General features: G+C 31.3%; 1 protein-coding gene across 1 annotated transcript; it reads right to left on the bottom strand.

Moving 5' to 3' along the window:
* Positions 1–1,088: 1,088 nt before the first annotated feature.
* Positions 1,089–11,861, bottom strand: SYT4 (synaptotagmin 4). The gene is made up of 4 exons (XM_051969690.1): positions 11,500–11,861; positions 7,861–8,678; positions 5,405–5,525; positions 1,089–2,338 (listed from the first exon to the last, which is right to left on the bottom strand). Exons 1-4 carry the CDS (start codon positions 11,531–11,533, stop codon positions 2,031–2,033), a joined length of 1,281 nt encoding a protein of 426 aa, XP_051825650.1. The 5' UTR covers positions 11,534–11,861; the 3' UTR covers positions 1,089–2,030.
* Positions 11,862–12,134: the final 273 nt, after the last annotated feature.

Here is a 12,134-nt window from a genome sequence, read left to right as displayed (position 1 = left end):
TCTCTTTTAGCTTGGGAATTCTATATTTCCACAAATCTGTCTTCCTTGATAATACTTTCAGAAGAATTTTATATGGAATTTGATGCTATAAGAGGATATTGTGGTGAGGTGAAGATAGTAGGGGCATAAAAACAAATATAATTGTTTTCAAACAAAAAACAGTTGATTCCAGGTCTTTATACATACAGAATGAAATGCATTTACTTTACATTGAGCACTGTCATAAAAAGCATATGTAAGTTATTTGAAAAATGCAATTTCACAGAATTTTATAAATACCCATGGTATCAAACACAGTTTCAAAAACTGATAAAGTACTGACACAAAACCTGAAAGATTGAAACTGTAATTCTTTCAGTGATATTTATTTCTTATTTGCATATTTCATATTCCAACTGCATTTTAATTTCTAACTTTATTTCTCCTTTCATTGAAATCCACATGCAGTGACAAAAGATAATTGTTTCCAAGTGAAAAGTTTTGCATTGTTTTCCTGTAGTACTAAAGTGGCCTCCAAAGTCCAAACCCTGAAAAGTGATATAGGACACAATAATTTGTACAAAACACTGCCAGGGCAACTTAATCAAGAACGAATAGTAAATTTTACATTAGATCTATGCTAGTGGAATGGACTAAAAATATCTGACTTTAATGGAAATATATTTTCATAGGGTTAAGAAATTTTACTTTATTTCTATTTTTAAGTATAATTTTTCTTCTGTTTTTGGCTTCAGGGAAGAAATCTTTTTTACCCCATATGGCAACCAACAGATTCTTGCAATTTCAATTTGCTTTTATAATTAAATAGTTGTTCATTGGCATTGATTTAAAAACAAATTAAATAGCTAATTGAAGAATTAGTCATTACTGTCATCTTTCAATGTAGAAAAAAATGACTACATATTATATATAGTCATTTTTTTTCTGCAACTAGGTTTTGAGCAGGTATATATACCTGCTCAAAACCTAGATTTTCCAACAAGTTTTAAGATAAAATTTTCCCAGTTGGATTTCTAGCTAAGCATCAACATTTTATTCCTTGCTTTAAATAATGATATAACAAAGTGAAATAGGTGTGTGTGTGTGTGTGTGTGTGTGTGTGTGTGTGTGTGTGTATGTGTGTTCCTTTGACAAAATGGTAGAAAATTTAATAGGAGTTTTTTTACATTTTTTCTGTTTATATTTTATATTCTATTATCTTGAGGAAGCAATTGGCCAACTCTGAACTTTAATTTCTTTATCTGTAAAATGAAGGGCTTGAACAAAATGTTTTTCAATGTCCCTTTTATGGTTAAGATCTTTTCAGCCTAAGATACTCTTATATACTTTTTTTTTTAATAAAAGGACAAGAAAAATAAAACAGGATCCCACTTGAGCCCTTTTCCAAAACTAAGTGCTTAAGCTTATTAACTGATTTTTAGAATGTATGTCAGTTAATTTCTTTGTGAGAAAAAATGATATCTAGAAGTTTCAAAGTTCGAATAAATGAGTATACACAATTTTATACAAAAGCAACTATTTATACATGACACAAATGATAAATCAAACTTGTAAATATTTCTTGAAAGTCTTTGGATTGATCAAATAATGGATTTTTCCAACTTTTAGAAAAATGAATGCATTTTCACAAGAGAACTCAGAGAGACGTATATTAAACATTAATGTCTCAAGAGAGAGAATGAAATCTACTGACATATGTAGAGGAGGTCTTCACTTTCAAACCACAACTACCAGCTAGGAATGTAATGATATATTTATGAAAGACTTGACTGTTCTTACTGAAATTTGCATTTTGATAATATCTACCACTCTAGGGAAGTTGAATCTCTTATGAAATTGTATCAAATTTCTCTAATGAAGGAAAATAAAATGAATGATAAAATTTTACAATTAGCTCCTGATCTGCTAATTCAAACTAGTGCTAACAAAAATGGTATCTTTCTGTCAAAGCTTGTAATCACATTTAACAAAGAAAGAAAATGACTCCTTGCCTCTGGAAAATCATTAAGTTCCAATTCACTGGTAGGATGCTAACCATCACAAAGCATATGCCATTTGGCAATTTGTCTCCTAGGATATTCACATATCTCCTTCCAGTGCTCTCCACCTGTTCCTTCTGCTGATGCACCAAGGACTAATCGCCCAATGACTTCATTCCTTGATCCCCTGTCAGAATCCAAAACCAGGAATTCTACACTGATCTCCTCAAGACCTTCACAAGGAATGTCAAAGACAAATAATTCATTGAATACTGCATTAGGGGTGCATTTCTTCACATGTGTTTTCTTCTTGGAGATTCTCTTTTTTGCATGATAAAGATTAACTTTGACATAAGGATCTGAAATGAAAAAAGAAAAAAAATGTAAGAGGTACTAAACATTTATTTGTGGTATAGGAGAAAATATGAGGGCAAATGAAAGTAGTCAGAAAAAAAGAAGGGCATGAGGCAAAACTTAGAAGGGATACAAAGGAAAAGAATTGATACACCATTTGCTTTGATACCCAAACACTGAAGTTCTACTATGGTAGTGTAATGAATAATACTAGTGTGAGAATCAAAAGTAGAATCTGAGTTTCAGTTTCAGTTTGACTCTATGACCTCAGGTAAACAAGTACTTAATCCTTTCCATTTTCTGAATAAAATAAAAAATTATGGACTATGTCCATGTCATTTATATTATAAAAATTTAATAACAATTATAATAAAAATAAACAAAAATAGATACATGGAATTAAATTTCTAAGCAAAATTATTTCTATTATGAAGACAATATCATTCTGCATATAGCTTTAATATCTTTGTATAATTCATATCTATCATGACAGTATTATACTACATTAATGTCATAATTTAATTATTTTCTAACCATTGAGTCTATATTTTGTTTTAATTTTTTGATTTACAAATAAAGTAGTTGTGAATGTTTTTATATAGATATATTTCTAATTTCATGTGTAACTCTAAAAGTGTATCACTTTTTGCTATACATTTCTTAGAATGCTTCTTTTCTGTTTGTCAGTCTTAGACTCCACAGTATATTATCTGATCTTGCTCCTTATGTAAGTAAATGAGAGATTATTATACAACTTAAAATTTTATATACATTTTGAAATTCTTTCTGATTATTCTAAGGTGGCTAATTTTGTTTTCTGTTTAACCAAGCTGTCAGATTCTCAGATTTAGAGTTCATTTCTCCCTCATACCTCCTATAATGAGACTAGAAAATGGTTAGACAGACTTCAAATGAAAAAGAAAACCCTTCTAGTTGAAAAAACTGTATTGGGGCCTAAGAAAACAAAGATAAATCAGATATAGTCCCTATACCAAATGAGCTTACAATCTAACTGCAGAAAAATATCTTTAGTACAGAGAAGTCACTTAGGTACAGAAAATAGCAATGCATGTAATAGTATAATAAATACACAAGTGGGAAGCTAGTTATGTTATATGAAATACAAGAAGGAAAGTATCAGTTTTATTTGTGCTCTTATTGAGGAATTCATGAAAGAGGCAGAATTCAAACTCTACCTCAAAGGAAGGATAGATTTTAATTTGACAATAATAATGCTGATGAAGGTAGGGGTCATCACAAAATTATTCATTCCTCATTGTCATGGTTCATGAAGTTAGGGGAAAAAAAAGAAAAGTTTGGGTGAATGGTGAATTGATTTATTTTTTGCTAGCTATGTAGACAATAAGAGTATAAGTATAGTGAGATAAGACTGGAAATATTAGAACCAGATTATGGAGGGCTTTTAATGATAGGCTGAATTTGAATTTTATTCTATAGATATTGGTGGATCATTAGAGGTTTTTAACACTGGGATAATATAAAAATTCACAAGATTCCTGTCATAACAATGTATAGAATAAAATGAAAAAGAAAGATGTTATAGGCTAGTGTATTGCTAGATGCAATACTAGATACTTTTTACTGCTGTAAATGGTAATGTAAGAAATTATAAAGGTGTAATCTAGAATTGTATAATGAAAAAGTCTAAAAATCTGATACCAGAGACATTAAGAAACAAGAATGCACAGCATTTGGCCACTAATGGGTTAAAGTAGAGGAAAGAATTATATTGCTTCAAGATATAAAGCAAATAATTATATAGAGAAATAAGACTTAGGAGATAGAACAGGTTTGAAGATATAGTTCAAATACAAAATTATGGTATAACAAAAAGAAAAGGTAATCAAGGCACATGAACTTCATGGTTGAAAAAAAAGTTAGATTTGCCCCTCTTCAACTAAGATGGCATCTATTTGCAGCAACATCACTCCTTGGGCTTCATGAAGAATTTTTTTCTCCATTTCTGCTTTATCATGTATTATACTTATCTGCATACTATCCCCCATTTGACAAGGCAATGAGGTTTTGCAGTGGATAGAATAATAGGCTTAGAATCAGGAAAACATCATTATGAGTTGAAATCCACTTTGACACTTATTAGTTGTGTGACCCTTGGCAAGTCACTTAATCCTATTGGTCTCATCTATAAAAGGAGTTGGAGAAGGACATGGCAAAACACTGCAGTAACTTTGCCAAAAAATTTCCAAATGGAGTCATAAAAGGTCAGATATGACTAAAAAGTGACTCAACAACATCTCCCATTTAATTATAAGATTCTCAAAGTCAGGGCTAGATCTTTTCTAATATTTGGAATTTCTTTAGTGCCTATCATAATGATAGGCACTAAAATACTTTTTAAAAATTAAGTGAATATAGTAATTATATATATATATATATATATATATATATATATATATATATACACATGTATATATATATTTGTGTATATATAATAATTACACATGTGTGTTTCTGTATGTGTGTATGAATGTATAATAGTCATACATAACAAGCAACTAATAAATTATTGACTGATGTTTCCTTTCCATGATCTTTCAAAGAACTAAGAATTAGTGCTGACTTCTGTTGACTTTAATAAAGAAATATAATAAATACAGATAATGGGAGAGTCAATTCAGATATGTGATGGAAAACAGAATAGCAAATTTGATTAGGTATGCAATTATGCTTCTTTCCTAGTTTTACAGAAATGTTAGATTAAGAAGCAAACAGAACCCTGCTTCTATGGTCTGAGTTTCATCTAAGCCTTTCCCATACAAGGCTAATCACTTATCTCTTTATAAAAACTTGCCATCTCTCTTGAACACTAAATTTACTTGTTTTATTCATGTTCTTGAATTCTTAACATAAATTGGAGAATAATGATGATAGTGTTGTCTAACTTGGAGAATCAAAGGTGCACACATGGTACTTTATAAATATAAAAAATAGAAATCAGGACTTTAATCATTATATAGCAAATACAATAATCACAATCTTGGATCAATTATTTGCCAATATAAATACATTTATTTCACATGTAAAGTTACCTGATAATCCAGAGACATCTGCTTTAGGTAGGTGTCGAGCTTTTAGAACTACCACAGTGAGAGTGTTGGTTGTGGACTGGTAGCAAAGAGAGATCAGTAGCTCACCTCGTCCTGAAGACTTCTAAAGAAATAAAAACATTTTTAATAAATACCTTCTGACAATTATGTATTTTCTGTTTTGAAATATTTTTAATGAACTATACTTAGCATTATTACATGATTCTATTTTATTTAGCCAGATTTTAACCTATTCTGCCTTTAATAAAATAGAGCAAAATGTAATCATAATAGAAAGTTTCACAAGTTACTATCACAATTGGGCCTCATAACACTTATGTCTGCCATCTAGTGGTTTTCATGTTTATTGCTTCATGTTTTCATTTTCCAAGCTTAGCCACACCCCTTTATTGAATTTTTCAAGAGAAGATTCACTATACAGTTTATATAAAAATAGCCATAGCTTTTTATTTTAGGGATCTCTTCATATTTATTGGAAAAATCTTGAATGATTAAGATATCATTTAATCCTTCTGAACAATGAATGAAGAATAAAATGAGCCTAGTTTATGTATTAAAGTATGAGAGTAATCTGATTTGTAGTTTCTCCCTTCAGTTTGAGTTTATTTGATGGCAATATGCTCTGGACAATATTAGAACTCTGTTTTTGGAATGACTGCCAATTTAAAAACAAAAGTTTTAGGGGGAAAAAGTTGAAAAAATTGAAGATTTGAAAGTTGGAGGAATAGGGGTTCTTAACCATTTTTGTGTCGTGGAACTCTTATCACTTTGCTGAATTTTATTGACCTCTTCCTGAAAAAATCTTTAAAACTCACAAAAGAAAATACACAGGATTATAAAAGAAAATAATTAAATATAGTTATCAACATTTTGAAAATCATAGATTCTATTATAAAATTCATGGAGGAAGAGAATTGTGTCCTCAACCTAAGAACTAGATAAAAAATGAAATGATATCAAGAATTCAAATGGCATTGCCCTTGGGCAATTGATAAAATGATTTAACCCTATACTATGAAATAAAATATGTAAGTTAATACTGATTTATTATTAAAGATACTAATACAATCCCCTTCAAAATACAGGTAAGAAAAATGCTTTTTTTTGATATAGTTTACCATGGTAGACTAAGGCATAACATACCTATTGCCTATTAAAACAAAGAGGTATGTTCCTTTACTTTATGCATATATTCTCCCTATATATTTGGTTCCTTTGGTTGATGTTTTACACTGATACTTAAAAAGTCTTCTTGGGAATAAATAATTTGATTAAAATATGTGTGCATACACACACACACACATCAGGAAACATGGGGAGTAGTATAATTTGATATAAAAGAACTGTATTAGAAATTAGGATAATAGGGCTCTAGATCTAAGATTCCTATCTCATTTACAATCAATATTAAAGATTATGGATAAATTTAGATAAGAAGCAATCAAGGTGAGAAGACACTAAACAGAGAAATTATATAAACAATTGTAAGTAAGTAGGGAAAAGTGAAATAAACTTGGGGAATAACAAGTTAGAGCAAGAAGGGAAATAAGAGTTCTAATTTACTACTCCAAATTTTACAACTGAGTGTTGGAGCATGACATTGAATGTCACATAATGGTTTTAGCTTTTACCTTTTTACAAATTTTACCTCCTGGGCCTATGTTTTCTTATCCAAAATGGGCACAAGGAAAGCAAAGGCTTGGTCAGCTGCAAAATTCCTTTCAGTTTTAATGATTCCTTGTTAAAATACATGATTCTCACATTGTTAAATGTCCAATGACATTTCTGTCACTAAACTCCTGATGCATTTCAGAACTGCTATAAGTAATAGACATTTGAATGTTATACTCTAAGTTGAAACAGGATTTGTTTTGTTTAGCTTCATGTTTTATCATTATCCAATAATGTCAAAAAAACTAAAAAGATAAAAAGCAGAGAAAATAATATCCTATTGATACACCATAAATTATGGACAAGATTTTTGGTAGTTTCTAAGCTAAAATAAAACTATGATCAATAAATAATGATGTTGCTAATACATATATGTAAAAGATAAATATTCAGTATGATGCAATTTCTGCCTTTTGGAAAATAACTTCATTAAAAGCCAATACAAATACTTACTAGAAAAAAGAAAAATACATCTTTAGAATAATATTGTAAAAGTTTCATGAAATTTGACAAAATTTTAATCATTATAGCTCTTATAAATATTTAAATATAGCCATCTATAAATATTTATACAAACATAAAGCTAAATAAATATAATTGTTTTGATTGTTATTATTTTTGAAATTAGCATTAAACATGATAAAAATTCTATCAGGACCTGATAGAATTTTAAAATATTACCTCTAGATATTATAAATTGGCTTTTAATAATATACTAACAACTTGATCTTGATTGCATGTACTATAAATTACTTAAAATCAATTACCCTAACATTTCTTTTGATGATCTCTCTGTTCATTAACATTCTTCCATCAGCCAATTCAATGCCTGAGAGGGGAATAAGGACTTCTCCAATGATATCATCTCTTGAAAATCTGTCAAAACTCAAGATGATGAAATGAAGGACCAAATCTTGTATTTGGCTATAAGGGATCCCATAAAAAGTGAAGGTTTCATCAAAAGCTGGGTCTAAGGTCTTTCTTAAGACTCGAGTTTTTACTTTGTGCTTCTTCTCAGGAAGAATTGTCATTTTGATATAGGGATCAGAAGTCATTGATTGTTCATCCATAGCCGGCAGGCCACGAGCTTCTTTGATGTTCACTACGAATGCTTTTTTCTCAAAGTTGTACTCTAAGGAAAAGAAGAGGGTGCCAAGTTTATCCGGTTTCTCTACAGAACATAAGGATGAACTAGACTTCAAGCTGTCTGGGGAAGTAGACTCTTTGTGTTCCCTTTCTGAGAAGGATTTAGTAGTTAAGTTCTCAAGATCAGAAGGGCTGACAGCTTTGGAGTTTGCTTTGGGGAAATTGCCATTGAGGTCTCTCTTTTCAAGGTCAAGATGTAGTGAGGTCTTTGGCATAACTGGTTTATTTTTTGCTTCATTTTTTTCATCTGCTCCAAATTTCTTCTTACTGTTCAGGTTTTCTGGATAAATGTCAACTCCCTTGAGCACATGCACAAATTTATAGGGAGGAGTCTTGTTAGTCTTGGATGATTTTCTCTGACAGCAGATCCAAGCAAAGAGAGATACTGTGAACACCAGACCAAATGCACTAAAGATCCCCACAACAGTCGGAATTTCATCTGGAAAATAAAATGGTCAATAACTTATATTAAAGGAGTAAACTTTGAGATACAAGGCAATTTGAAAAAACATAATAGAGATGGCAATTGCAGTAGGTTGGACAGATTGAATTACTTTCTAACTGTTCCGAATAAGAGCTATGTACATATTTCATGCCACCTTCAGGTATAAACACATCCCCTGGGTGACACCAAGAAAGAAATATAGGATGATGAAAACTCCCTCATTTCAGTTGCATTCCATAAACAAAATGACAGAGAGAAACTAGAGAGGAGAAAAATCCTCTAACTTATGGATGTTTCTCTTGATGATTATGCAGGACAAACAGCTTGGCAGGTCAGTGTTAAATTCATTATTATTATTTTATTTCATTAACATTAGTATGCCCTATTTTTCTCCTGAAGGATCATTGCTATGTGTTTCAAAGCATGCACTATTCAAACACTGTATTAAAATTCTTTGAACTAGTTTACCTAGAAGACAAGATACAATGATAGAGCCAAAACAATTATGAAGTTACTGAACAACATTTACCATACTCTGCCATACACATTAAAAGTTTCTCTGTAAAATACTGGACAAGAACTAAGGAAAAGAAGCTGGTTAAAAACAAAATGAAAAAGAAAACAACTCATTATTTATAAAAATAAAAATAATTGTTTTTTTTTAATCCTCTCTTTAGAATGATTGTCATAGTAAAAGGGAAAAAAGCACTATTTACGCAGATGTAAACAGCAAGAAAATAGGACAGTCTTCCAGTTAATAGCTTCCTTTTAATATATAATAAAAAGGATGAACATAATTGAGAATTTATTCTTATTTGAAACTGATTTTTTTGTCTTAGTACATTTCAGTATGATAATACAGTAATCTGAACCAAATTCACATTCTTCCTGAGAAGAGTATTATTAAATTATTGATGTTTAGTGACATTGCTTATGCATTAAGGTAATCATATTCCATATGTAAGTATATTTCTCCCACAAATGATTTAGCAAATATGAATAAAAGCTCAATATTATCTTCTCCAGATATATTGTCCATTTCAAATGTATGTTCAGTAGAAATAAGATATACATATGTAAGAATAATGATTTCTGCACTGGCTACCTAAGCTTTGTTATATACATATACATACATATATATATACATATATATATATATATTTTTTTTTCCAAATTCCCTTCGCATATCAAAATAGAAAGTTCAGGAACACAAAGGGTTAGAATATGCTTAAACATCTGTGAAAAGAATAATCTTTTGCCACGACATTTCTTGCTAACCTCTCTCCCCTTAGGATTCTGTACATGTCTCCTAATAATTACAAACAAAAACTTAATGAAGAAAAATGATTAAGAAATGACATAACATGTTTGATCAAAAGTGTTCAATAAGACCAAAAAAGTAATTTAAGGAAATATAAAAAGCTGAATCATTTAGAAATGAGAGAAATCTTTAAATTCCTAAAATCTGAAATAATTATGCATGGTATGAGGAGGGGGAAAAGTCAAGAACTAAACATTACTAGCTAAACTTAGTATAAGCTTTGGAGTTGTTCTCACTAATAAGGCATTTAAGAGATTGGTTGACCATGACGTCTACTGTAGTGAAGTGAGGGTTTAAAGCAACCCTTTACATATTTCAAGAAAAAATAGGAAGTAACTTAAAGCACTTCAGTTAAATGAAGTGGATCATAGGACTTAGAAATTGGGAGAGATCTTACATTTCAAGATAGAGTATTTTATTTTATTTTGTAGGGGAAATAATTCAAATAATAGCTCCTTAACAGAAATAGTTCATTAGTTCCCTCTTAAGCATGAGTGATATACACAATATCAGTGCAATAACAAACAACCAAATTTGAAGTGCTCAGTCAATTAGAGTAAAACCTTAGCTTCCTTGAATTCTCTTGTTAATTGGCTAAATAACACAATGCAATATATAAAAGTATAATTAGTCTCAAAGTCCTGACTATTTGTAGAATGCATAGATTTTGGGAACACAAAACAAAACTAGTCCACTCAGTTAGGATAACAGTTGCCTCACTCACCTAATCCTTACTCTCATTAGCACACTTTTATGAGAATGTTTGACTTTTAGTCCTGTATCATTTTAAAGTACAGTTCTGCCTTATTGCATAGAGATTGAACATAATAGAACCACCAACTTAAAAGGAGAGGTGGGTATATTAAATAAAAAAAGCACACCTCTGCTATGATGTAACAGAGACAGAAATGCTGCCCTAGAATTCTACCTAGTAACATCTGAAGAAAAATAAAAGGAAAATATAGTCTAATGATATGACTATAAAATAATAATTGTACTTTCTGATATAAAATGATTATGTCAAAGCCGATTAGTTAAATTATTTTGATCTGATTCCATCTTTTAGGATGTCTTAAATATATATTTGCTTTTAAGCTCTCTGCTGCTTCCTCTCTTTCTATCTGCCTCCCCCCACATTGAATAAAATAATAAACATAAGATATTTAACTAAAAGTAATCCTTCCCAGGTGAAATAAAATACATTCGAAATGAAATATCCGAACAATTTGCTGTTATTCTAATCTATAGAGCACCCTGAATCTTTGAGAACTTCTTGAAGGTAAAACAACCTTAGGAGAATGCAGTTTCCACCGAGGAAAGAGACAGACGGGTTTTACTAACGTTATCCGAATAACATTCCTGTTCTCTAGAATCCAGTAGCTAGTCAACTCATACTCAGACTTTAGAGGGGATATACACTCTAAACTGTCTGTCCAAAGAAAAACAAAAGACAAACAAACAAACCCTTTTAAGTTTGGTTAAGAACTTGCTTACCAAATTCCTCTCTGCTTGAGGTGATAGGAGCCATGTTTGCTGCGTGCTCTGTCCGAGGTACTGAATAACAATCCTTGGTTTGCCTCACTATGAAAGCGGCTGTTTTCCTCTTAGAACCAAGAGGCTGGATTTTCCTTCCTGATGCAAGCACCAATATGAAGCCCAGGAGACCTTGTAGCGGGAGCAAGGTGGGGGTGGGGGATGAGGAAGCAGAGAGGGAGCTCAGCTCTCCCTCACACTGTGATCTGCCACCCCCGTTCCTGTTTTAGCTTTTCTGAGTAGCTCCGCTCTTAGATTGTAGACGTGGTTGAAACCCAAATTGACGCAATCCTGACGCTACAGGGCTGAAATCAGCACCTGCCCTCCTCCCCTTCCTTTTTCCCTTCTATTTTCCCTGCACCCCCTTTCCTCTTCTTGCTCCAGCCTCTCCAGGCGATTCAACACACACACTCATCAATTATTTTAACTGCTCTGCTACAGGAGATTAGCTGTTTTATTCAGTGGGACACAGAAGCAGACTGAGATAGAAGTCCCTAAACTCAATCCTGTCACTCCTTAACATAAAATCTTCGGGTTTCATGGATGGGTGGGAATGTATCTCTGTATGTCAGTGTTTCCATGCAAGAAGGGGATTA

This window comes from Antechinus flavipes, chromosome 1 (assembly GCF_016432865.1).
Source record: "Antechinus flavipes isolate AdamAnt ecotype Samford, QLD, Australia chromosome 1, AdamAnt_v2, whole genome shotgun sequence".
NCBI lineage: Eukaryota > Metazoa > Chordata > Mammalia > Dasyuromorphia > Dasyuridae > Antechinus > Antechinus flavipes.
This window is presented reverse-complemented; position numbering and strand designations above follow the sequence as displayed.